The 27,415-nt window shown below is 46.6% G+C and overlaps 2 protein-coding genes across 2 annotated transcripts in view; both read left to right on the top strand.

Moving 5' to 3' along the window:
* Nucleotides 1-284: 284 nt before the first annotated feature.
* NPM1 (nucleophosmin 1) lies at nt 285-13,460 on the top strand. The gene is made up of 11 exons (XM_080399992.1): nt 285-442; nt 1,200-1,279; nt 4,230-4,349; nt 5,158-5,251; nt 5,931-6,034; nt 6,581-6,642; nt 7,121-7,175; nt 8,733-8,822; nt 9,424-9,525; nt 12,048-12,122; nt 13,101-13,460. Exons 1-11 carry the CDS (start codon nt 379-381, stop codon nt 13,137-13,139), a joined length of 885 nt encoding a protein of 294 aa, XP_080256118.1. The 5' UTR covers nt 285-378; the 3' UTR covers nt 13,140-13,460.
* Nucleotides 13,461-13,600: 140 nt separating this feature from the next.
* FGF18 (fibroblast growth factor 18) overlaps nt 13,601-27,415 on the top strand; it is a 98,690-nt gene continuing 84,875 nt past the window's right edge. The window contains exon 1 of the mRNA XM_080399988.1: nt 13,601-27,376. Coding sequence (XP_080256114.1) covers nt 27,345-27,376 — 32 coding nt within the window. The 5' untranslated portion in view covers nt 13,601-27,344. The remainder of the gene's footprint in view (nt 27,377-27,415) is intronic.

Genomic DNA, 27,415 nt, shown 5'->3' with positions numbered 1-27,415 from the left:
AACGACAGCCATTTCACACCGCTGCTTGGCCCCTCCAGGCTGCGGCGGCAAGCGGCCACCTGCCCGGGCGGCACTGGCCACCCCTTCCCCCTATGCCGCCGGCTAGCCCGCGCCTGTGCGGCGGGAGCACCAGCCACGCACACGCCAACCCGCGCAGCCCGCCCCCGCCGCCTCCATTTCACGACGGCGGTGGCCCTCGGCGGGCGGGGCTGCGCATGCGCGGGGGCGTGGCGGCGGGCTGAGGGGGCGTGGCCGCCGCGCGGGTCTCGCGAGAGCGCGCGGGCTATATCTGGGAGGGGGCGGGTACGCCCCTTCCTTTAGTGCGCGTCCGCCCGCAGCGCTGCAGCCACCCATTCAGCGCGCCCGCAGGCCGAGAAGATGGAGGACAGCGCCATGGACATGGAGAGCATGGGCCCCCTGCGCCCCCAGACCTTCCTCTTCGGTAACGAGCCGCCGCTGTCCCAGCACCGCGCTTGTGCCGCGCTCCCGGTTCCGCCCGCCCCCCCCCCCCCCCCCCCCCCCCGGCATCCTGAGGCCTTGGGGCAGGGCGGTGGGCCCCGCGGCGGTGGAGCCCGCGGCACGGTGCCGGCCTGCGCGCCGCGGGGCGGCGGGGAGGGGAGGAGAGCGGGGAGGCCCGGCTCGTGAGGGGGCGCGCGGCCTAAGCGGCCGCGCGCGCCCCACACGTGGCGCGCGGCTCGCACGTGGCGGCGGCGCGGCGCGTCCCGGCCCGGCCGCTTTTGTTCTCCCCGCCCGTTCCTAAGGACGCGGCGAGGCCTCAGCCCCGGCCCGACGGCGGCCGCCGAGCACGTGGCGGGCGGCGGGAGCTGGGACACGTGGGGGCGGCGGGGCCGCGCCGTCCTGGCCTAGCGGCAGCCCCAGGGCAGGCCCGCCCGCCCGCCAGTGCTGCCGGAGTCCCGGGAGGTGGTGTGCCCCCGGGCAGCGCGGAGGCCGCCGCGCGCCTGGATGGTCTCGGAGCGGGCGGGCCGCGCTGGCAGCGGCGTGGTCGGCACTAGGCCGCGGGCTCGCCGGGGATTTTCCCCGCCCCACGTGTTGCCTCGCTCGTGTGCCCGCAGCACCCCTGGGCCGTTTTGTATGCGAGTACAGAGCCTTGAAACAGCAAGTTGTAAAATAATAAGTGGTTAGCGAATACCTGCATCTTGGTAAAACGGTAGTCGAGTAATTAAATGGTCTTTTCACAGGCTGCGAGCTTAAAGCAGATAAGGAGTATCAGTTCAAAGTAGACGATGAAGAAAACGAGCATCAGTTATCTCTGAGAACGGCAAGTATTGTTTGGTTTTTAAGTTTTTCTTTTTTAAGTAGCGCGATGTTTTGAGAAGCGAGATTTAAGGTGTATGTTTATTTCCTTAAACTTGTTTCTTTAACGGTGTAGGATTTTATGTGAATCTGTTAAAATAATAAACTTCTCTTACTGAGTGGAGCATACAGTGTCACTTGAAATATTTGCTGTGTTGAAAAAAAGAGTTTGAGATATTAACTGATGTTTCATTGTTTACAACAAGCAATGCGAGGCACAGTTTAAAAATTAATGCACAGAAGCTTAACAAATTTTTATTGAAATTAAAGACCAGGATATACATGCTGACATTTGCAATGCAATAGGTCAGATGCTGCAGGAGCACCAAAGGAGGGTAAGATTTATGAGAATCCTACATGGGCATATTCTAGTACACTGTATTATAAACTTTTTTTTTATTTTGAAAAGGTGTTCCATATATTCCCCAAACATCATTCCAGTGCTTTTTGTTTTTTTCCATAAGTAGCAAATACTAAAACTAAATGGTTCTCTGTGTGTGTGTATGTTTTCATTTATTGTCTTTGGTGTCACTCTCTCTAAGGATGTAACTGGGAAGTGCTGGCTTTCATTCAGATAATTAATCTAACAGACTTGTCACTGAGCAGGATACTCCTGGAAATCAGGGTTTGTACACTGAGTTCTTAAAAGTGTCCTTAGATCTTCCTGCTGGCACACAAGCAAGGCACAGTATTTAAAGGCATTTTTTCTGGGCTGAGCATGTTACTTTTTAGTTAGCAGAATATGCCCCAGCTTTACAGGCAAGGAAATGGAAGAGTTGTAGCATCCCTCTACTTTATAGTTTATTACTGTGTTTATTTGAATAAAAAGAGACACCTTAATGAGGCCTGGAAACAAGAGAGTCATAATTGTGTATTACTTCCTATAGCAGAATTTCTTCCTTCTGGAGACTTGCATAGTAATGCTTTCCAAACCTATTCACAGTGATACTTATAGCACTTTAATATAGGCATTACAGTTTTATGAATCACGTGTCTTCAGTCCTTGCACATTATGAAAATTACAGGTTGCACTTGACAGTGACTAATTTGTTCTTAATTAGAATTTCTTTTGAGGGAAGACTAGCAGTAAAGTATGTATAGGATGAGTTCGTGCAGGTAGTTCTCATAGCTGAATGTCATGCAGATGAAATGACCCACTGAGGGATACTTGAATTGTAGGGCTTTATCTAAAGATCCTGTTATTGGAAAACTACCTGTAGCATCTCTTCTGATGCTGAGCACTCTTCATGGGGGACAGCAGCAGATTGGTTGCATACTAGTACTTACTTTTTAGGCTTGTGGGGTAAAAAGTCAATAACCTGTCTTTTTTAAGACAAAAGATGATACACAGGAGAAATGGAGGTTAAAATAACATGACAAACTGGAAATACCTTGGCCAAGTGGAGGAGGGAATTGATGAAAGATAAAGTGTGAAGGTAGCAAGTATCTGGTGACTGGTCTGTGCACCTGATAAAAGACTAGATGTATAAAAGGTTAACTGGCGCATGTCAGTTAAGATACAAATGTGGTGATGGGCTTGGGTATGAGGTACAGAAGGAGATGAAAGTGAAAGGGGAGGCAGATTGATGCATGTTGAGAGGCAGAAAGTGGCATGAGAGCTTCTGCAGATTCCTTATTAAAGATAGCTGAGGGTATAGAGATGGTTCCTGCTTCATTACCTATTTATTACCAGTGTGTGTTCCTTCAGTGTAGAAATTAAGGCACATGAATGGACACTTGCCAGACATTTTGTAAGTAAATTGATAGGAAGTGCCATAGTATTGCTTGAGCTGGTGCAAATGACAGGAGTAATGGGGTAGAGGGCATGCACTTAAGTTCTTGTGCTGGTTGGGTAGTCCCACTGCCTGAATGATTCAGTGGTGTTGCTAACCTCTGAGAGGTGAGATCAGAGCAGCAATTTCACTTCTTTAAATTTACAGTAAGAAAACTTTTCAGGAGTGGTGAATCCTATAACCTATTTCTCAGCCTTCAGACTGATACATCTGGTCTGCATCATTACAGCCTGCCTAAAACTCAGCTCTTGAAGAATGGAAACTGAAGTTGTATATCTCTGCCTGAAGTGTTTACATCTACATCTTCTGTGGAAGGTGGAAATCTTTGTTTGTGGGCATTGGGAAAGGAAGCAGAGAGCTTTGATCACTGGTCTCAGGAATAATTGTACTCCTTCAAGGGATTCTTGGTTTTCATGGCTCTTGCAAGTAATCCTGACTCAGATGCCAAAGGTTCAGAGAACTGGAATTTCAGGCCTGTCATGTGTCTGTCACTCATTTGCCTCCCTGCAGCTATGATTTTTGAGTCTTCAGAAAGTGCCAGGCTTGTATTCACTGAAAGAAATCCCAGCACTTGAGTTGTGAAATGCTCTGGGACAGCAGCCCTCAGACCTTGGTGCGTTAATGCAGAAGGCATATGCATAAATGACTGTACTGAATGGAGGAGTTGTTAAGACTTGACTCTTTATTGAATGTCAAATAATCAAAAAGTGTGCAGTGTGACAAGGTGAAGCAATTGGCAGATGAAACATGGCAGGAAGGGGAAGGACGGGCTGTGATTGTGTAGCAGCAGTGGAAGCTGTTTCCCTTGCTCTACGCATGTGTTTATAGTTCTTCCCTTGGCCAGCATCAGTGCCGACTGGACTTGGCACTGACTCATTTCAGTATGGTAATCCAAGGAGCAAAAGGTCTTTTCACTCTCATCAAAACATGCCTTGAGTTGTACCTTGCACCAGGACACTGGTGTCATGGGGAAAAGGGATATTGGCTTGGGCAGGCGTGCAGCTCTGTCATTAGCAGTCAGAATTACAGACTTCAGTCTTGAGAGATGCAGGACAGTGAGTGGAGTTTTAAAGACTTCAGAATATTTGTGAAGATTCTCAGAATGTGCACTGTTCTTCACAGGTTACTTTAGGCGCTGGAGCCAAAGATGAACTACATGTTGTAGAAGCAGAAGCATTGGACTATGAAGGCAACCCGACTAAAGTAGTACTGGCATCTCTGAAAATGTCAGTGCAGCCTACGGTAAGTACAGGAACTTGGAAAAATCTCCTGTGAATTGGGTCTCAGATGATAAAGACTAGTTAGAAAAGGCTTTAGTTGACTGAATTTGGCGAAACTAGCACAGTCGTCTGTTCAGACGAGTGTCAGTTTTGGCATGTATAGTAAATACAAGCTAAATATGAATACGTTTTTTTGTGCCTAGTAGACTTAACTGTAGTCATAGAGATGATAGACTTCTGTTCAAATTATGCATTTTCTTAAGTGGTAGTAATTACGTGTGTCATCTCTACATATATAAATGTGTGCGCTTGCAAGCAGATGCACCTATAGCCTATGTTACTTTCTTTGAGACTGGGATGAGAAAAATGAAGTTTTTCTGCACATCCCAAGCTCTTAAGACATTCTAAAGATGACTGCTACCCTTTCTTGATTTAAGGGCACCCTTGTCATTCCTGCCATCTGGAATGTAATTTGAATCGGTGTTGCTGATGTTGTACAAGTGGAACTGCACAATGCTGGCGGCAGGTGTGATGGATAATGTTCAAACTGGAATTGCTGCCAAGAGGAGCAGAAAACAAATGTGGATTGGTCTGGCTTTGAAACTTGTGCTTTAATTATGATAAGCAACGAGAGCATAGTAAACCCTGTTGTGGCTTATTGACCTTGACTTGACACTTCTGGAATATTCTGTCAGGTAGAAACTGGGAGTCACTAACTGTAATAGCCTTGGAGTCTACACATTGCTGCTCTTGGTTTCATTTGAATGGATTGTGTGTTAAGCACACTTTACCTGCAATATTTGAATAAATAACAATGCTTTTTTCCTTAGGTTTCATTAGGTGGCTTTGAGATCACACCACCCGTGGTCTTGAGGTTGAAATGCGGTTCGGGGCCTGTTTACGTTAGTGGTCAACATCTCGTAGGTATGTATTGCTCTGGTTACAAGTCTGATCTTGCTACCCGTCAGCACCAGCAGAACTTGAGTGATTTATCTGGTGTCTCAAGCAGTACTTTTTCTAATAAAGACCCTGTGATTGTTTTAATTCACTGTCCTCAGAGGCATGAGGTAACTAGTGGGACAAAGGACTTCAGAGAAATTCTTGTATTCCTTTTCTTGGCTCTTGTCTTGTATAGATAAGGGGCATGTTTGTCAGCACTGCAATTTGAGCAGAGGTGTTGGAATGAGATTATCTTTAAGGTCCCTTCCAAACGACTCTGATTCTGTGAATGTAGAATTCTCTTTGAAACTGATCTTCATCTCTTTAGAAGTTCTGTTAAAATGTGTCGTCTTAGAAATAAAGTAAACTTTATTCTTGACTTCCTATGGCTTCTTTCTGTGAGGACCACTACAGGCAGCATATGGATGATTATTCACCCATTTTGGGTTTCACTGTAGTGCCTGCATACACTCATCCAGAAAAAGTTTCTGGTCTCAGTGGTTAGATTGGTAGTAAGAAGCTTCCTCCTATCCATCCAGCACCTCAGTGAGACCATGCCTGTTTAGTTGTGGGTGATACTCTTCCGTTTGTTTCTTACTAGCAGTCTTGCTTTAACTGTTGAATGAGGTGGGTTTTTTTTTACACGTTGCCATCATTTCGTCAGCATTAGAGGAAGAACCAGAATCAGATGATGAGGAGGATGATGCAAAAATTGTGAACACTTCCACAAAGAGACCAGCAAGTGGGGGAGGAGCTAAAACACCACAGGTATATATACTTCTAATCACCTTATCTGCAGAATTTTCTTTTGGTTTGGTATCACTGCTGCTTCTAGGAGTAAGCATTTAGATGGCTTGCTGTGACTCACTTAATACGTGGTCTGTTGATTGATATATGTTGAGAAGGATTATTTTGTTCTTGGGTCTTGACAAGTACTAAATTACAGAAGCTTAGCTAAGTACAGATAGTTACCAAACCTTTGCTGGAGGGGCTAATATGGAGGCAACTTTTATGTGGAAGTTTTGTCCACTGCAGTAACCGAGTGTGCAGATTCTGGTAAAAACATCAGCATGTACTGCAAGAACTGAAATGTTGATTAAAGCTCTGTAGTGTAGAGGAAAGGTTCATATGCTCCGAGTATGCTGTAAATTTGTCAATGGCTTTTGAATTGGCAGCTGTAACTTCTTGGGTTTTAGTTAAATTGATGGAAGACAGTCTTGTAATCATTATGCGACATTGTTTTGGATCAAGGTTGCTGTTTATTAGGACAAAATGGTATTGATGTGTAACATACTTGATATTTTTTTTTTAAAGAAAAAAGCAAAATTAGCAGAAGAGGATGATGAGGATGATGAAGATGATGAGGATGACGATGAGTATGTATTGATACTGAATTTTGAAATACAGGGTTAACTGTTTCAGAATATGAATTGTGTGACATAACTGAATCTTAAGTGAGCAAGCTCCTTTTTTATCTTTGCTACAAATAAAAGCAGAATTATCTCGTTTATCTCCACAATGCAACCTAAATTACCGTTACTCAAATATGTTATACTAGGTTATAAAACTTCATTTAATGTAATTCATTAACTTAATAAATTCAGAATTTCTGTATTAGTAGAAATCTGAAGTTACACACCTTCAGTATTAAAACAGAAAGGAGTGTGTTTAACTGTTTTAATGGTAGTATTTGGCCAAACACTAAAAGGTGGGTATAAGGTAGACTTGGAAAGGTTACTTGCTTCCTTCATGAATAAAACATTTTATTGGGAAGGAGGTGGAGGATTAATTCCTAATGTGGGTAAAGCTGTATGAATTTTGAGTTATGAGGAGTGACTAACTTTCTAATTGTAGTGATGAGGATGACTTGGAGGAAGATGAGGAAGAAATGAAAACACCAGTGAAGAAAGTAAGTGGCATAGATATATATAAACACACTGTGACCCTCTTCACCTGTGATTAAACAGCCTGTTCAATGAACTTGAAAGGAAGTGAGCGATAACACCAGGTGGGCATAGTGTCTGCAGCTAAGTTTATTCTGGCAAAGGGAGCAAGTGCTAATGCCTCTTGCTAACAGGTGTTAATTACCTGTCCTGATAGAATCATCTTTGAGGATTCTCGTGAAGACCCCTAGAGCCCGGGGTGGGGGGAAGCTGTGTTTGCATAAGCTGTAGCTTTTTTAGGTTTGAACTCTGCATTTATGGTAACGCAGAAGCTAATTGAGGTGTTTGCAGTGTTTTGTTTTATAATGGATGATATCAATAAAAGGATGACAGTAATTAGTCAGATAATCCCCGAAACTGAGTTTAAGCACAGCTGTTTGGAGTGTGTGAAAGGGATGCTTTTGATTCAGCTTGGTCTGTATAAAGAAATTGTGGTAGGACATCAAAACACTTCAGTGTGTGCATCGAGTCCATGCTTTATTTACATTGCTGCAGAGGGATGGCTGGGTTCTTCAACAGCGTGTATATGCACATGTGCAGTATTGGGTAGCAAACAATCTCGCTCAAAGGTGCGGGTTATGCTTTGCAATTTCACTTAGTCATGCATGCTGTGAATAAGGTCTTAGTAACCTAACTTTGAATAAAAAAGGGATCTAAATATGTGAGCCCACTGGAGAAGGTGTTCCCTTCAGGCAGCCCAGGGGCTTGAATGTGAATTTACATCAGCCCGTGAGTGCCATCTGGTGGTAAATGAACGGTAAGACAACTTGGCAACTGCAGAGGTAGAAGGTAGTTTTATTGAACTTGCATTCTTGGGCTTGAATCTATGTGTTCGTATTTGCTGTTTAGAAACAAGTATTTAATGTTTTACTTTGTTATATGCTGCTCTGTCCAAATGGATTTCTATAGGTGATAGTGCACAATAATTTAAGGCCTGGTAAAGACAAGCTGAACTGCAGATTTCCTGCCATCTAATCACATCTAGTGTGGCTGAACGAAATGGTCTCTTGATTTATATAGGAATGTAAGAATCCACTTCCTCAATGCACATGTGGTATTGCCCATGCACATCCCAGATGGTGTTTCTGTATGAAATGCCAAACAAAAGAGGTAATGGTTGTGTTACAACAAACCAGGTAGCACTGAATCTCATCTTGGAATTGTAGTGCTGTCTAGAATTAGTCTTTAGGCAAGGTCTGCCCCAAAAGTCTGCATGGTAATATATAAAGATGTAATATGTAAGGAAAATGTAGTGGAGGTCCCACATAGTTGTCTGGCATCATAACAAAACTTTGTTTTGGTTATGTTATGTATTGTGCTACACCAGTAGTTTTTCATTTGAGTTCCTGTAGTCTGTATGCTTTTTGCTTAAATAATGGATGCTGATTGTATTGCATGGGCAGTGAAAATGCCTTTTTGAGGTTAAATAGTACGTATTTTTCACTTACGCTCATTAAAAATTACTGAAGACTTAATGTTTACTGTTTTTTTCATGGCAAATGAACTTAATGCATTCTTTTCAGCCTGTCCGTGAGGCTTCAGGAAAAAATATGCAGAAAGCAAAGCAAAATGGAAAAGACTCTAAGCCGTCCACACCAGCATCTAAATCAAAAGTGAGTGAAGACAAATGAGTAAAACAAATGTTTATTCTAGTGTGGGAGCTAACTTTCTTGCCCAGTGGTAACTTTAAGTAATGTACTAACCATTAAGTTAGGTTTTTCAATCTTAATACGAAGCATGCTTGGGGATACAGTTCATTGCGTTGTGTTCCCCTGTGAAACTCTTCAGTGATTAAGCTGTGACCACACCAGCTAAGATCATCTTAAAGCATGATCGAATATGGCTGCAGTTGTGGAGTAAACTCTAAATCACTGCATGTTTGGGATATTTTTTGTTTCATTTCTGTTGGGAAAGTGCTGTGTAGGTACCTGCCCAGAAGCATACAATGCTACTAGCTATGCTAACTGTAATAACCCCAAACTTAAATATTATTCTTACCCTTGTCTCTGAGGAATGTGTTGGAAGCACAGATTAACTTCTGTGACTTTGAAAACTAACTGAAGTGTCTGTGATAGCTAGTTCATTTATTCTGTATAAATTCTACAGTAGATTTTTGAACATTCTTGGTTTTAGAAAACTTGATCTTGTATACGTTATACATTATAAAGTAGCTTTATTTATGTACAAGTTTCTAATGAAACAAATAATTTTCAGACTCCAGATTCCAAGAAGGATAAATCCCTAACTCCAAAAACACCAAAAGTCCCTCTGTCGTTAGAGGAGATTAAAGCAAAAATGCAAGCGTCCATAGATAAGGTGAGTTTTCAGGAACTTCAGGTTCTCAGATTTTCACACTTAAACCAATCAGAAGAATTGTGTGTTTTTAAGAAGTGGTTACTTGTCACTGATGGCTGTGCTGTTATCAGAATATGGTGATGTTGAAGGTCAGAGAAATGAAAACTTTTGGGGGAGAGAAAGAAGGCTCTGTATTTTCTGCAAAGCAAAAATGCTTTGTTTTTGTATTCTTCCAGTACTGGTGATTAGTAATTTGGTATTTCTTAGTGAACTGTTTCAAACTAAAATTTGAAAAACCCCAACCAAACCAACACAACAGAAAACCAAAACCCGAACCCCACAACAAAGCAACGAACCTTGGGTGATACTTATTCTAAAGGTGTCTTAACTAGCACATACATTTTATTTTAGGCAGCCTAGAGTAAAGCAGAGTTCCTCACATGCTTGGAATAACTTGGTTTTAAAGCAGTATCTGACTCGTAGCCAGATGCTTGTAAAGCTTTATAACTTCCAGAAGGGGGAGATAGGTCCTTGTGATGTATTAATGAATCAATAAAGACCTGAAAGCATTTGCTTTCTGAACTGGGTATCTGGGATTGAGTCTCTCAACAGATGTTTCATCTTTTGAAGGTCACAGGGCAGTCATTTCTGGTTGTTAGTAGCTTTGACTACCACTTCATGGCTATGCATATGAGTGTTCTTTTTAGCTGCTGTTTACATATTAAAATGAAATTGCATTTTAATTATAGGCTGGTTAGGTAAAAGTGTAGCAGGTAGTAGCCATACTTTTCCCCCCTTAACCAAGTTTGGAACCGGTGTGGTAGCTATGGGTGCACTTGAGTATGCACCTGTATGGGAGAATAGATTGTAGTGAGGACCCGACATCTAGACTATAGTAGTTCTGGTTTTACTTCACTAGCTCAGGGGTGTGCTTACAGATCGTTTGTGACTGAACCAGATTATTTATTGGGAGACTTTGTTTTTGGCTTATGTCAGTGCTCTGAAGAATTCCATGGTTTTTTTGGGTGAGTTGGTTTTTCGTTTGGTCTGAGCTTATAAACCTCCCCCCCTTACAGTGGCAGTTAAGTAATCCGAAGAATTAGGATGTTTTGAGGTGGTTTCATCCCAGGAGTGCAAAAGCAAGACAAAAAGTGTTTCAGTATAGAGTGGATGCGGGGTGAGCAATGACAGATTGTGATCGAGATTGAAATACATATCCCTAAATTGTGAACCTGACAGTGACGGATGGTATCATTCTGCTAGGTCAAACTAACCTCTTGGATCTAGTGGATGCTGGGGTGGGTTTTTGCATGACTCAGGAGCTACGATTAGTGTTTTCTGCAGTGTAAGCAGAAGTGGCTGAGCTACTCACAGTAGACAGATGTCCCTATGGAGGGAAGCATGCAGACCAGATAACCGGCAACTTTTCTGTTGAAGAGTGTTTTCACTTGGAAATGCTGTGTCAGCACAAATACGTAGAAGCAATAGTGGGGGGCTTAATTTAATGTTTTCAGAGATGGTGTGAAAGCATATCTTAGTTAGGCGAAAGGTTTGTGTGTTGCCATATACAATAGCACTTCTAGCTGACAGCCAGCAAGTTAGCAGCTTTGAAAAACCCTCATTTTATTAAATTTTTAGAGGGAACTGCTGTATTATGTAGTAGGTAGATGTCAGCAAGCCAATAGAAAAGCATCAGTACTTGACAGAATACAAAACTAAAAAATTGTCTGAATCCAAGCGTTTTGCTTGCACTATTGCAGTTTCAGATCTTCCTAATGTAGCTTTGTTTACTTTGAACGGAAAATTGCTGTCTCTGCAGTGTGCCAAGTAGCTGCTAAGTGTACTATCGCAGTTGGCTAGGTATATTTCAACTGATAAACCTGAAAAATGGGAAAAACACTATTCACTGGGCATGTGAAAGTAAATCAATGTTTCTCAAAATGGTGTGCTGTATTATTTTGCCTGGAGATGGGAAGAGGCATGAAGATAAACCATGTTCATTAATTATTACTGAATCTGCTTTGTACATTTGAGTATGTACATTTCAGAGATGGAAACAAATGTTTCTAGAGTGGTTCTTTAAATTCTTGGAGCTGATGTTTGAAGGGTAGGCGGGAGGTCACTTAAATTTTTTGCTTTACAGAGCTGAAGTCTAAAACCTACCTGTGAAGGATAGTAATGTCTCAAGTTGAGTGCTGTAGTAGGAATCCGTAGATGCGGAATTAGTTCTAGTTTAGTTGGATAGCATATGAACGTTGACTACAGGCAAGGTTATTTGAAGTGATGAATGGTTGCTATTAGGTTTTCTGAGCATGAACGAAGATGCTTGTACAGGCATTTTAGTGTGTGGGCACTAATCTGTCAGAAATATCTGGGTACTGTAGAAAGCAAAATTGAAAAAATTAAAGCAGATTGGTTTGGGATGTTGCAAGGTGAGTACAGTAAAATTCCGTGTGTGTTGCAAGGGATTTAAGCTTCATGAGTTGCTTATTGGAATCATTAAATGACCTGCATACACTAAAGCTTGCTTTTTTTCAAAATAGGGTTCTTCCCTTCCGAAGCTGGAACCCAAATTTGCCAACTATGTTAAGAATTGCTTCAGGACGGAGGACCAGAAGGTAACTGAATTTATTGGAACTCAATAAAGTCCAAAAACTTTTATAACCTGCCTTAGGGATTCTTTTCCACTTCTTAATCTTTACAAGCCTTGGACTGTTTCAAAGGGTTACAAACCACGAACAATACTTCAAATCAAATAAATGGGAACAGTTTTAGGGGTTTAGTTGGCTAAGATGGGAAAGCTAATATTTTATTACATTTTTCCAGCTTTTATATGGTTGGTAAATTATCTCTTGCTTACTAAACCCACAGAATTTTCCTTTTGGCACCATATTGGCTAAGGAAATGAGCTGTGGTTTTCCTTGCTGCTGAATTTGGCCACCTAGGCCAGTCTGCTGTTCAGCCTTTTGTTGGGGAGGGTGTCTGGGCGGGGGAACTGTTTTGTGATTGAGATTATGGCATTCTTGCTACGTTTTCTCCCAAAGTCAACTGAACTCTTGTAAGAGGGGAAGCCAAAAGGTGGTGGTATCAGGAAGCAAGTTTCTGAATTAGTTATTACTCAACATATGCTAGGCTAAAATGTGTCTTAGATTTCCCTATCAAAATTCCTGTAAGTAAAAACTTTCTTCCAGTGACAGAATTCCTTACACTTTCCTACTTCCCTCAGTGGTTCAGAGTAAACTTGTCTGATAGACAAATTGATAGGTTCTTGAAAGAATGTTTAAAAGCAGTTAGCCTCAGCTACTGGAGTTGGTCTGACATGAGCCAGGGTAGGCAGAGTTCAGCCAATATTTGCCTAGCTGGTCCACACCCATCCTCTAGCTTACCTTCACTGAATTCTTACTATTGTGACTTACAGGGAATAACAGTCTTCTAGCAGAAGGGTCTGATGTCTTGCTTTGAACTTTATTTTCTCTGAAAGAAATGCATTTTTGTTGTAATTTAACGTCAGTATTTTGTGGAGTAAGTGGAGGTAGTAAACTGGAAATAATTAGAAAAATGGATTTCAATTTCTAACTTTTTGTGTACACTTCCAGGTCATTCAAGCTCTCTGGCAGTGGAGACAGACTCTGTAAGAAAAGAAAACAGTTTAAACAGTTCATTAAAATCTGCAGTCTTATTTCTGTAACCATTATTTGGCTGTCCTTTTTACAAATGCTGAAAGAGCTTTCCCTACTGTGTCTGATAAATGTCATCCAGATTACCTTGCCAAGAATGTGTTGTCCAAAATGCCTGTTTAGTTTTTAAAGACGGGACTCCACCCTCAGCTTCATTTTAAGTATGTATGGAATGTTTTGATAAGGCATGGTGGTGGTGGTGGTGGTCAGACAAATGGAAATGGTGGGGAGACTAAATGTACGTGGAAAAAAAATAAAATTTAGTATTTTAATAAAGTACTATCGTTTCTTTTTTTTATGGGTTGGGGGTAGTTGGCATACTGAACCCAGAAGATAACAAGGCTTTAAAGTTCTCATAGAAGCTACTGCTAAATATTGTAGCTACTTCTCTTTTACCAAGTACAAATCAGATAGTCTTCTCACCAGTCATCTGCTCAGTAGCTGTAAAGCTCATAGAATTGGAGTTGGTTTTAAAGCTGACAATATAAATGAGACTAAGTGGTAAGCAGGGCTTTATTCTTGTCTGGAAGTGACCACTAATTACATAATTGCCTAAAACAGCCTTTCCTGCATCTCAATTTCTGACCAGCTTCGTTGCTCATTGGTTTATGGTTTCCCTCTAACAACTGAGTTTGTAGGGCTTGTGACTCTGGTTGTAAAATGTAATACTTTGGATTTGGGAATTGCTGGCTGTGGTGTTCCTCTGAGGGGCTGCAGTCTCTGAGGTTGTCTCACGTAATGACTCCTGTGAGGGTTTTGTGGAGAAGAGAATTAGCTTGAATGCTGTAGGGTGTGCCTAGAGAGCTCACTGAGGGAGATCAGTGCCAGTGGAGAAATTCCTGGGAATGATGAGGAACTAATCTCCAGCAAATCCCAAAAGCTCAGATGGGCAGGTGGTCCTGTCTCGGTTCCTTCAGTCTTTCTTGATTATGGCCTACCAATGATGCTATGAGGCAGAGTTGAAACAAATACTTGGACCGTTCTTGGTTGTCATAAAAAGTAGAAATGCCAAGGTATAAGGGTTTTTTAAGGTGAAGGGGGGGCGGGGAAAGCATGGATGTCATGGCTGGCACTGAACTCTTCCTCAAGGCTCTTGTTTAAATGCTGTATCACTTCAAATGCTTGAATGCTATGTCTATGTGTAGTAACTGCAGTAATGGTATAAAGATGAAAGAATACTTAAGAAAATATTTAAGCAGTTGTATGGTAACTATTAAACTTTGATTTAATCCTTGCAATGTGTGAGCATTAATGCAACTGACCAGTGTTTTTCACAGCAGAAAAGTCGTATTTGAGAACAGAAGGGCATTAAAGCAAGCTTTAGCTGGTTGAGGTTTTTTCCACTTGAAGGACTTGCACAGTTGGGTCCTACAGCGGTTACCTTCACAAGACATGGTAAAATCTTCTATTGGGTTGTCCTAATTGGGCATGGGGGTCTCTTTTTTTTTTTTTATCGGGTGTTCTTTTTCCAGGTTGTTCTAGAAGGAGAATGTATAATCTGGTTTGTAAAATTGTTGCTGGAAATATTTTTAAGGTTTGCAATTACAAAAACCTTAGTTTTCTTTAGTTGAGATTCTGGGCATGGTGGAAATGAATGCAAGCCTCCGGAAGCAAATACTTTTTTTTGGAAATGCAAAGCCAAGCAAAGTGCATGGTAGAGAAATGAAACACTGTGCAAGGCTAGCGTCAAAGATTCATTTAAACTTGAGTATAATTGCAGCATGTGAAATGGCAGAGTATAAGGGTTTAAAATGGTTTCGGTGGGGTTATGTCAATAGATGATGTCATATGCACAAGTGAGAGCAAATTTCCCTGGTGAAATAGACCTAATGGCACAGACAGGCTTATTTAAGCAAAATTGCCCTCAATTTTGGCTGAAACAAGTGAAAATTGTACAGTAATTTCAGTAAGAGGCTATCCAGCCAATAAAATATTCTGAGTGTTAAACTTTAAGAAAAGCCAGGGTGTTGTCTGTCTATAGGTCACTGACCAAGGCAGATCCGTGGGGAGCAGCTGTGCTCTGCACAAGGGTTGCAGGGGGAAGATGGAGCCTGTCTGGGCCGTTCTAAAGGAAAATGTATCCCTGTCCTGTAGCCAAGGTATGATGCCACTCAAATCTGTCGGGCTGCAATTGAGCATCTTTGAGGCATTTGCATCCTGGCATAAAAACAACTGTACTTGGCCCCCGTTAGCTGTTCACTGTTAACTGCCAGTTGACATTCTTAACCAGCTCTAGCTGTGAGAAGTGGTCAGCGTGAGTATCTGCTGCGTGGTGATCCACCGCATCCCTCCCAGAACAGCGCCTGCCTCTTCCTCTTCCTCCCAGTCACGGCTCCAGAGGCTTCGCTCCTGTTGGGACTGGCCATCCGATGCCGCCGTGGGGCTGCTGGGCTCTGCAGCCATATCCTCCGGGATTTTCAGGTGCAGCTGCCAGTTCTTCCACTATGAACAGAGCCTTAGAGGTTGAATTAAAAAAACACACCTTAGTTTAAGTTCAGATGTGAAAATACCTGTTGAAGATACCAAATACCAGATGTGGGTTGTTGAAGTACTGTTCTTGACCGCAGAGTTGAAGCATGTTTTTACCACGGTGGTAATGGCACGATCGCAGCAAAGAGCAAAGCTGTGATGTTTTGACGGCAATGTTGAGGGTTGTAAGCCGGTGTGATCCCGCTCCTTGAGGATGGCTTGTTTGAGAGCATGGAGGTACATAGTCACGCTTTGGTGCAAATTTGACCTTCCATGGGGAAACTCGTCTTTCCTTTATGGCGTGGTAAAATGCCTCTCAAGGTGGCTGTCCCTTGACCTCTCCTTTTCCCACAAATTTCTCCCCCTGCTGCCCTACCTGTTGGAGGACCCTTCTGTTCGTTGCTTTTTCCATGCATCGCTTCCTCCCATGAGTGTTTCCTTCCTTACAAGGAGAGGGTAGCTGGTGGTGGTCCCCTGCATGGGACAAGGGAGAGGCCACGCGGCTGTGCAGGGCCATGCAGGCTGTGCAGCAGCGCTGTCCTGTGCTGCACGGTGGTGGCTGTGGGTACAGCTGCTCTGTACGGATCTGCTTTGTCTCCAAGTCTGGTGCTTCTGAGCATCTGATTTCAGAGGAGGTGATGAGAAGGATACTGTCCTGCAGTACAAAACCCTTTTCCAGGTTCAGGAGGTCTTGGTCTGTGCCTTATTCCTTAGGGTGGTCAAGAAAACTGCTTGTGGCCACCTTGGGGCTGTCTCTGGAGTTCTGTTTGGCCCTGTGAATCAAAGTAGGCTGCCAGAATGGTGCCTCAGACCCCAAGCACTGCGCTGAGTATGGGGCTCTGTTATTTTGCCTGTGCTCAGCAATTGTTGCAGCCTTTGGAGAGGAACAACCAGAGCATGGGTGGCGGGAGGGTGGAAGGGAGTGTGTGTGGGCTGAGGTAATGGAAAACAGGGCCAGGATGGGTGGCGGTTCTGGGCTTCTTGCCACCCAGACAGTCCCTCAGGGGCTAAGTTCATGCTGGAACATGCTCTCTGCCCTCTCCTTCTCCAGTAATCGTACCCAGATACCCCAAGCTATGTCCCATCTTCCTTCCAGTGTGCCATTACTGACTAGCAGCCAAACTCCCGGCTTTTCCTTCCCTCTTTCCCTGTGGAACAAGCACATTTCTTATTTCTCTTGCCGTTTTCCCAAAGGGGAATTAAAAGCCTGGATCCTACTTACAAAATGTCATAGAAAAAGCTGCAAATGAATTGGGTGGTTTGGAGCAGGCGTTCGATGGAGCACCTTCATTCCCTGGCCTTGGCTAATGGGCAGTAGGTCCTGGCAAGCGGCAGCAAGTGCAACTGGTTGTGTTGAGTGAGGTTTGGAGGTTTTGCGATCTGGTATTTATTAGGAGTTGCTTTGTCTGAGTTCTGGCTCTCCTAATCTGAACGGGGAGAGCTGAGCTTCGTGATGGGGCACAGGAGATGCGGTACAGAACCTCGGGGTGTGTCTGGAAGGGCCTGACTCAGCCTTGCCTTTGCAGACAGCGGAGGGAGTCCCCTGCTTTCTGCTGCTGTTGGTTTTTTATCTGCATTTATGCCTTTGGGAGCAATTCTGTGTGTCGTGTTGGATCAGCTCTTCAATGGCTGGCTGTTGGGTTGTGTTAGGCGAGTGGATTTTAAACCACGCCGAATTTGGACCAAATCAATCAAATGTATTAAATGTTAATTAAGATGATATATGCATTCCGTGGAGACCACTGGACTCCTGTAACTGTATGCATGCATGGCTTGTGGTCACTTGTATGGGGCTGACTTTTGCTCTGCCCTTTACTTCAGAAACTTTCTTCTCCCACTTCTATCAGCTCTCTGAACCAAGCCAGAAGAGCCTTTTTAGGAAAAGGATAGGAAAGGAAAAGGAGAAAACGAAAAACAATAAAGGGCAGTGAATCAAAAAACAAGAAGGTGGCGGCTGAGGATCAAAAGTGAGAATGAGAAAAACAGAGACCCACTGGGATGCTCGGCAGGAGTCCTCTAACAGCACCTGTGGCTTCGGAGGCGGCTGTGCCGGCAGCGATGTGCTGCTGCCCAGAGCCTGGCCCAGGCCAGGGGATGGAAAATGGCATACCTGAGCAGCAGGTGGCAAAAGGAGGGGACAAGGGGATGTGATCAGGCCACTCGGAACACAATTGGTTCATCTTAGACTTAGTGTTTGGTTAATGCTGGTACTAGAAACAGTCTTTTTTGTAAACCGAAGGCAATTTTGTCAAAGGCTCCTGCAGTCTTACTCGAGATCCCTTCAGCTAATTGCTGGGGCCCTAAGCCTGCTGAGCCCCATCCAATTCCGTTCACTTACCTGGTATTTAAGAGAAAATAAGTTCCTCTTGAGTGAGGATATAAATTCTCAAAGCTATTTTCAAATTAAGCCTGAGGTTTTTGCATTTTTTTTTTTAAATGTGAAATAATTGCAGGGAGAGTTGAAGGCATATTGTAGCTTGTTGAGGTACTTGGCTTTTCACTGCTGTAACCACCTTTATCCGTGCCTGCTTTGTGTAACTTTTTCCCATTAGTCCTTTATTTGTCCCACAGCTTGCAATTGGGATATTTTCCCAAGAGCATCCTCGATGAGAGGCTTCTAGTGACGCAGGTCATGCTATGTTGGGGCAGTATATGTTATCCCAGAGTTGCTTTGAGTGTTGCCTCCCAAAGTACCTGCTGTTGTAGCTGTTGCCTGTATGTAAATACCACACCTATGTGTGGGTGCTGTGAACAGTGGGCTGCTGCAGCTAATAGAGAATGCCTTCAGTTTAGTAATAAGGCCACCTCTGGCCTTTAGGACATTCTTCCCTGCCCCTTAACTCTTTCCCATACTTCTAAGTAGAATTTCCTTCAAATTGTCCACATGGAAAAATAGATTTTAAGTAAATGACCCCCCACCCCCCCGCCCATAGCTAAAGGCAATAATGTATCATGGGATCACCATAATGAAGGGGACCCAACCCTCGTGATCTCCGGAGACCACAGAAGGACTGGGAGATTGGGCGATCTTGGCTTCGTTTTTAGGGTCTCAAACTAAGGAGAGGTGGTTCTGCTTGTTCCCTCCATCTTTATGGTTCTGCATAGTACGTTACAACTCATTCCCACTTCTACATCTTTGCACAGCCTTCTCCTTGCTAACTGGGTCCATCACTGCTCCTCAGGCTTCTCCTCTCTGTTTTCTAATCCTTATCAGTTCCTCCTCCAGTCTTTTCTATCTGTTGCTGCTGCAAGCAGCACTGTCTTTCCATCGTCAGTCTCGTGCTCTCAGTCTCCAGAAAAATCTTTTGAACACAAGTGCAGACATGGTGCTCCTGCATGAATCCATCCACCCTTCTGTGTTGTGTGGCAAAGTGTCACCAAGAGCACAACAGAGACAGGTGCCCTCCTTTCAGTCACGGTGAAGCATGGTGATGAGAACAGCTCAGCGCTGCCCTGCCGTGTGCCTCCACATGGATGGAGCCTTCAGCCCTACCTGCCTGCAGGGGTGTGAGGTGCTTGGGCATGCCCCAGCAGAATGGGACTTCCAGAGATTCCTCTTCACTGGCCTGTGACGTTGATTTTTCCAGAAAAAGGCCACGTTTGGATATATTTTTGTGTAAACAGCCAAGAAAATGAGCCATCCATCTGCTACATTTTTGGAGTCCTTGCTCTGAAGTGAGGTGTAGCCTACAGGTCCTCTTCAAAAGGATTAGTAAAACACACTTTTCTTGGCGCTGTTTTCAGAAAGAGCTGTCCTGTGTCTGTCTCCAGGCCTGCCTAAAGTTGCTCTGAGGTTGCTCCAAGTTGTTTATTGGGTTGTGCCATCACCAAGAACAGTGACGTGGGGTATAGAGAGGTCCAGGACATCACCAGTTGTTCAGCACCTGCAGCTGTGTGTGCATCGGCCCTGAGCTGCCCTGGGGTGGCATGTGCCAGCTGTGGGGACACGTGTGGTCATGCAGCCTCCATGTGAGGTCCTGCCTGTGAGATAGCAGCCGGGGCAGTGCCGGAGCCCATAGCAGTGGCTGGAAAAGGGATCGGTCATCCCAGAGAGAAGGAGGCTCCACAGATGGGGGTTGAGATGGTGACTTGCTGGAGACAGCTTAATTCAGGAGACTTCAGTCAAAGAGGTTTATGTTTAAGAGCTGTCGAGCTGAAAATCTCCAAGTTAAGGAAATACTAAGTTTTGAAGCTTAACAGCTTGTGATTTTTATTTTTTTTATTTTTTTGAAAAACGAAACCATGGAGGAATATAAATCCAAGAAGCCAAGCCCTAGGATTTAATGCACTGCAAAGGCTGGAAAGTGGAATTTCCTACTGGTTTGTGTAGGGTTGCTTGCAGAGGTTTGCCTGTGCTGCCTCCCTTCAGAATCATTTGAGCAGCTGCCACATGCTTTCAGAGGGGAGCTGGAATGCTCCTGGGTGGTGGGGCCAAGGAAAGCCCATGGGCAGCTTCTCTTTGTGGGACAGGCAGGACACCAGAGCAGGGGTGGCCAGGCTGGGGGACGGTGGGGTGGGGGCAAGCACTGGAGGTGGGCTACCCAGGAGAACAGCGTATTGAACTGGCCTATGAGTCTCTCCTTTAGCTTGAGATGTCTGTCATTTTCAGTGATTTTGTTTTCCTCATTCCTCTGCTGATAAAACACTGAGGTTTGTTTAACAAGCGTGCTGGAGCTTTTGGTGGCATCTGGGGTTTCAGTTCCCAAATCCCATTGAAATCTGGGAGGTGTTTCAGTGGAGAAAAACCTTTGCAAACCCTGAAGTCCTGACTGCTGAATAAGACTTTTTTAGTTTGTTGGGTTTTTTTCTTACAAAGTAATGACAGACATCAGAGAAAGGGTTGTAGCATGCTGGGTTCTCCCTTTGCGTGGGGCTGTGAGACATGCATGTGGTCTAGAGCTGGAAGAGGTGCTTCTCTTGCCCCCGTTCCCAAGAAGTCCAGCGAGGACCGTTGGCTGCAGAAGCCCTTGGGAGCATCCCTGCTCTCTCTGGAGCTGGGACAGCCTGCCTGCAATGCTGGGCTGGCTGGCAGCGGCTTTTGGGGTTTTCAGGCCACCTCCATCCTCCCAGGTCTTGGTGCTCTGCTCTGCGCCAGCTCCCTCCCCTTCCAGTCTACAGAAGGCTGTCCCAGGTGGATGTATTCATGGTACAGAATGATACCCTATTATTTGTATTTCTTATTCATATTATCCCATTATTCTGGTATTTTGTGCTTGCTTATATTTGGCATGCATTATGTGCTTTTTCAGTAATCGTTCTTCAAGGCGAGGGTTCCTGGAGGCCAGAAGAGGCCTCCCCTGGTAATGGCAGGGCAAACTCCAGCAGAGCTGGGACTTCACATCACCCCTCGCACGTATTCTCTCCTTAATGCTGACTAATGGATGTGCTGTCTTCATTCGGGCTCCAGAGACCTTTCACCTCTGTCCAGCTGGGCTGCCCAGTGGCTATGAAATAGCAAATACTTCGTATTAAAAAGATGGGGTCATGCCACACCTGCATCTTAATAGTGCCAGTCTTCAGGCCTCTTGACCTAAACCCTAGCCCACCCAGCTCCTGGTCACCACAGGGGATCGATGCTTCTGTATTTGCAGGATTAATGCCTCTAATTCTCGTTGCCATCCCCACTGGCTGGCATGGCATGGTGCAGTTCATGTGTTCCAGGCTGGTGGCTGATTTGTGGGGCTTATAAAGCACAGCTCAACAGTCACAAGCTAAAAACTCGGTCAGCAGAAGGCACCCAGCACTGCTTCGAGTTGTTTTTTTAGTGCAGTGAAGGAAAACTCTGTTATGCGTGTCCAGAATTAGTGTTTAAAATGCTCGTTGTGGGAATTCAGCATTTCTGCTTTCGCTTTATTTACACCTTTGTTCCCCATTTCGGTTCATTCCCTAGGCCTCCATGTGTTTTCAAAGTCCGGGCAAGCAGCAGAGTGGCTGCAGATACGCACTGGCTCTGTGCTGATCTCCCTGGCTCTTCATCTGTCTCGGAGCTTGGTGAAAACCTGGTGTAAAAGCTGACGATGTATGGTTTGGGTTGCTGTTGTTCTTCTGCGCGTGGTTTGTTTACGTCCAGGGAGAAACTTCAGCATGCTAAAACCTAAATTCCATCTGTGGTTAGCTGATAAGTGAGCTTTCCCTGTGCCTGTTGGTATGCAGCGAAATCTGGGAGCTTCAGGGGCTGAGCAGCGGCACCCAGCAGCTTCCCAGCCTTGCAGCTGCTGTCTGATGGCCTGCGGTGAAGCAAGATGCTGGGGACCAGCCACGGCTGCAAAGCACCAGAATTGCTAAACACCACATCCCTGATTGCCCTGCTCTTCTTGTGTTCCAGCTGCGCTGAGCAGGAGGATGGAGCCACTGCCTGTAGATGTGGGGGAAGCACCGCAGGGTGCATTAGCCAGGCTAGCGGCTGAAGAGGGCTCTGGAAAGCCACCAAGGCTGTGCACCTCTGCTCCTGGCTGCTGTGACCTGCCCCACGCTAAGCACCCTTCCCACGCAGGTGCTTGTAGGGCTGGCACAGGGGATGCATTTTCATGTAGAAACTGTGGCTTTGCTTGTTAACCTTTTGCATGGCCTTACCCTCTCTTCTCTGTTGGCCCTGCTGGCACCTCGCACGCTGACGACTTGCAAATTGCTTTGCAGAATTTTCATGCAACTTTTATTTTTATCTCTCTCTCTTTTCTTCCAGTGCTTTGAATCAGGGCTTTAGCCTGGTACTTTGTGGCTGGCGGAATCAGAGTCCTGTTTGCTCCTCACCATGTTTCTTTCACGAGGTTGTGGCTGAATATCATGGTGCGAAAGCTGAAGTCCTGTCCTCTCGGGTACCAGTTCAGGGTTGTTTTGAGGTGGCAGTTCTGCCAAGTGGCAGTAACTGCAAAGCATCCGCATCCCCTCCCTCCCTGCCTCTCCAGGCTATGTGGCAGAAGTGTTTCTAAAATCTCTTCTTACCTTGGGATAAAGTTGCCTTTTTGTGCGTAAACTGAATAAAGAGAGAATATGTGCCACAGCCCTTCTAAAAGTTGCCTTTCCTTTTACTGAAGGTTTAAAATGTAGAAATCCTCTTCAAGCTGCTTTTCAGGAAGAAGTGCTTATTGAAACAGCCCGAGGCTGGGGATGCAGAAGATGCCAGGAGCAAGCAGCGCACAGGTTTGTTCGCCAGTGGCAGTGCTGCGATGCAGAGCTGAACTTGGTCTTTGCAAAACGTCAGCCTGTTTTTTTTCTTTCTCCTTTACATCTTGGATGTAAAGGAGAAAGGGCTCCAGTGGCACAGTATGCCAGGTGCAGCGGGGCCGGATCCTGTGCTGGCATGTGCTGCCGGCTTCTCATTCACATTCCAAAGGAGTGTCCAGTGGGTGGGCAGGCTTCCCACTCAAGCATGCTGCTAAGTCCTTGGCCCCATTGAATGGGTTTCATGCTCTGTGAAATGTCTGCTCGTTGGGTGATATGGACCACTGGAGCAGGGCAAGGGAAACTCATTTCACTGGGGGCACCTTCACAGCCCTGCAAGTGAAAGGTCATGCTGCTCAGACTTTGATTTGAGCTGCTGAAGAGCAGTCGCTAATCCAATAAGCCACCGAGGCACTGTAGGACATAGTCTTAATTCAGGCATTTGCATGGGTGAGTGAAAGGCAGTAACCCTGGGAGATCTCGGGGAGTGCCCCACAGCGCAGGGACCCTACCTGGCCCGCGTCTTGCTTGATGTAGTGCTGTGAGCATCGGGCTCTTAGGAACACCAGCCTTGGCACCCTGAGTATGCCCTGTGAAAAATAAACAGCTTAAAATAAAGGTGTTCGTTTTCCAGTGGGCACTGGCTGTGCTGGCTGGGTTTGTGTGGGGAATTGGATCAAATCGCAACCTTCAGCAGTGGAGCAATAGGCGTGGGTGCAGAGCTCTTAATATCGTATATATACATACACATATTGTAACAATGTGCAGCTAAGTGATACTTTTATTTTTCCACAGATACACGTGAGCGGCCTCATCTGTTTTCTGTGTTCAGCTGTGTTCTTCGAGGCTGGTAGTCTGAGATCCACTTGATATTGCTATTATTCTTCAGGTACCTATTGGGATTTTAAAGATTAAAGGGCTTTGTCAGACTACTGATGCACAAAACATGGATCTAGTTTAAATAAAGAACTCGTGTGTGATTGCAAATGAAATGTTTTCATAACTGAAAAGAGAAAACCCAAGTGCCCTCTTTAAAGCACCCCCCAGGTGTTGCCCTGGCAGTTCCCACTCTTTGAGGTGTCTGGGTGCCTTTTGCTTTGTATGGATCCGGTCCCTTTGGCAGCTGAAGCTCCAGCTGGGATGCAGTGGTGGGAGACGGCCGTGCTGCTGGCACACTGTGTGTCAGCTGGGCCAGCATCACCTGTGACAGGTTTTTCCATGTGTAGCTTGTAGCTCTGCTGTAGCTGCTCTGTTTCCATGCTCTTGGGGGAATTGAAATTATAAATATTAGCTGCTTCACAAATGACTTTTCTAGCCATGCTGCTTCTATCTGGGCACACCAGCCCTGGGCTGGCTTGGGTGTTGGGCAACACCATCAGTCACTGTCTATGGAGGATTTTCTCACTGGCAGGTGATGGGGCTGCCATGCTGCAAAGCCCCAAAGTGGTGGGATGGGTGCTCGTGGCCACCGTAGGGACTTCCATCCCTTCCCCAGTGCATCACCAATGGCTTTTCCATGTCAAACTGGTCTTATGAAGGCATGCAGTAGAAAAGCATGAACTTTCCTTTAGATACTGTGTAAGCCATCATCCTACTTAAAGACCCTGAGGTCCTCAAGGCCAACCCACACATTGGTACTGTAAAGCAGCTGATGCACTTGGTGTGTGGAAAGCTCTGCTCCTGCGGGAGAGGGGGCAGGTCATGCGTAGGATGCTTTGGATTTGAAAACCTCACCCAGAAGTCCTGACTTCCATATTCTGGTTGCTGAGTGTTTTCCACTCTTGTCGAAGGAGGAAAATGCAATGCTTTAAACTGGCACAGAATGTCAGTGGTATGAAAGGCTCAGCTCTGAGGGTTGGCAGGATGAACCTAATGCCTCCTGGTAACAGTGCAGCACCCTGGCATTGTCACGGTAAGGGTGGGGACTGAGTTCCAGGTACCCATTTTCTGCGTGGACCCTGCTTCCTCAAGGGTGATTCTGGGGTTGGGAAGAGAGAAATGTGACATGGGCTCTTGGTGGAGCTGCAGAAATCTGGTTTCAGCTGAGGATGACATCCTTGGTCTGGTGCGGTCTGTGGTGCACCAGCCATCAGTGGGAGTCTTGGTGGCCTTTTCTGGAGCTCCGCTGAGTAGAGGGACCATGCAGGCTTCCCACAGCCGCCCTCTGCTATCTTCCCCCTTGGATTTAGGGCAGATTGATTTTACAGCCTTGCATTTGCACCTAGAAGAGCTAAAGGGAAAAAAATTACCTAACGGAGGGCCAAAGAAACCCACTGGGGCCAGACTCCTGCCCCAGGGCTGTCTCTGAGACAGTTCCAATTAATTCTCTGATTGCTTTGAGTTTTGGTGGTCAGGACAGTCGAGAAGGAGCAATCAAAGCTCATGCTTGCAGGTGACCACAATCAGGTGTTAGAGAGGAATTATTGCCTTCTGGCTCTGCGTAGCTGCTGTGTGTGCTGGGCAGGGTCTCCTTGGGCAGCAGGTGCTGGGCTTAGCGGGGTGATGGGCTGATGTTCATGGAAACACTGGGCTTGATCCCATGCCGTGGGGTGCCTTGCTCTTGGGTGACTGAGCAGCACCTGACGGCACAAGGCAGCATAGGCTGGGTTCCTCCCCACCCAAACTGCTTTGAGGAAAAGACTCTTTGATGATGATTAGGAATATATTAAATATTTTCACATCTAAGCTAAATGCTCTCATCCTGTGAATTGCCAGATTCTGTCTGTACTGTTTCTGCATGGGGCACCCTGGGGAGCTCAACCTGTGGGTCTTGGGAGGGTGGCTCTGATGATCTTGGCCATCCTTGGAAACAGCCTCCAGCTGTGGCGAGGTGCCACGGGACCACAGGGACAGGGACGTGTGCTGCCACTGGTGTTGGTGGTGTTAGTAATTGGTAGCAGTTTGGGTTGTGGTTTTTTTGGGTTTGGGTTTTTTTTTTGTTTTTTACATCTGGATCCCTAAGAGCAGAAGTGGGAAGTCCATTGCATATGTCCCATATGCGTGCTGGCGCTGGGGGGTTTCTAAGAATTTGCTTTATCACTGTTTTCAAATGGTAACGTATTCTGTGCCTCTTGGGCCTGAAACTGTGGGCTGAAAACCAGTGTGATTTGTGTCTGAGCTGTCCCCAGCAAGGAACTCCAGGGATGGAGGATGCTGCCTGGTTTGTGGCTGAGAACAGGGGGGATGAGCACTCTGGTCCCCCAGATGCGGGAGCAGCAGGGCCCAACGTGCCGTGCCGGCGTGCACTGGTACTCGAGTGGAGAGTTTGGAAAGCTCCGAGTTATGAGCTATGGTTATGTTCTCACTTAATAAGGTGTTAACTGACATTAGGCTCTCTTCGGAGTTAGGCTGTACGTGGAGGTTAACGGTTCCTGGCATTTTGTCTGCTATAAACGAGCTTGCAGAGACCGGGAAAGAGTTACCGCACGCTCTCAGCGTGCGATTTTTTTTTTCTTTAGCTAAAAAAAAAACCCACCCCAGCACCAAACCGCAGCAACCCGAGGAGGGGGAAGCCGTTCGGCGCCCCCCGGGCTGCGGGAGCCGGCCGGCGGTGCGGGGCGCGGCGCGGCCGCTGGAGGGCAGGCGAAGCGTGCCGGAGCGCCGGGCAGCCCCGCCGGGCACCGCCGCGGCACCGGGCCGGGCTCATGGCCCCGGCGGGCGCGGCTCGTCCCGGCCCCGGCGGCGGGTGCCCGGTACTCGGGGGGCCGCGCCGGGGCCCCGCTGCCGCCCGCCCGGGGCTCGCCGGGGCCGGGACGCGCCCGGAGGTAAGAGAGCGCCGGGCCCCGCCGCCCCCCGGAGCCCAGCGCGGTGCGGGACCGGCCGCGGCTCACGCGTGTCAGGGCGCGGGGGGACCCCTTCGTGTTTCGGGCGAGCCGTGGAGGGGACCGGAGCGGCGCGGCCTCGCTCGCCCCCCCCCCCCTTTTTTTTTAATACATTATTTTCCTAAAAAAAACATACTTTCCGCGCCGCCCCTGCCCTCCTGGGCGCGCCGCGCAGGCGGTGCGCTATCCGCGCAGGCGGTGCGCCACCCGCGCAGGCGGTGCCAGCCCCGCGGGGCCGCCCGGGCGGGCCCCGGGTCCCGCCTCCCGCCCGCGCCCCGCGCAGCGCCATGCCACCGCGCCGAGCGGAGCGCAGCGGGGCGCGGAGCGGGGCGCGGCGGCGCTGTGCGGGCGCGGGGCCGCGGAGAGGCTCTCTCCGCCTGGCAGGGCCGGCCCGGGGGGCGGCGGGGGGGCACTGGCTGATGATCGGAAGTTACTGACAATAAGCACCTTCATCCCCCCAAAGGCGGAGAGAGAGAGAGGGAGAGGAGGAGGAGGAGGAGAGACAGGGGGAGAGGAGAGCTGATGCCTAAGCGAGTCACTCGGAGGAGGCAAAGCGGGCGGTACCACAACTTCTCGGCGGCGCGGAGCGGCGCGGAACGGCGCGGAGCGGAGCGGAGCTCGCCGGCCGGATCGCTCCCATGTCAGGGCGGCGGTGGGGGACTGCACTCCGCTAGCGTGAAGCCACTGACCTGCCCCCTCTCCTCGCCCAGCGATGTATTCACTGCTCTCAGCCTGCACTTGCCTGTAAGGATTATGGCATCTTTTTAAATATTTTTTTTTAAA

This window comes from Falco punctatus, assembly GCF_963210335.1.
Source record: "Falco punctatus genome assembly, chromosome: 8".
Lineage (NCBI taxonomy): Eukaryota > Metazoa > Chordata > Aves > Falconiformes > Falconidae > Falco > Falco punctatus.
This window is presented reverse-complemented; position numbering and strand designations above follow the sequence as displayed.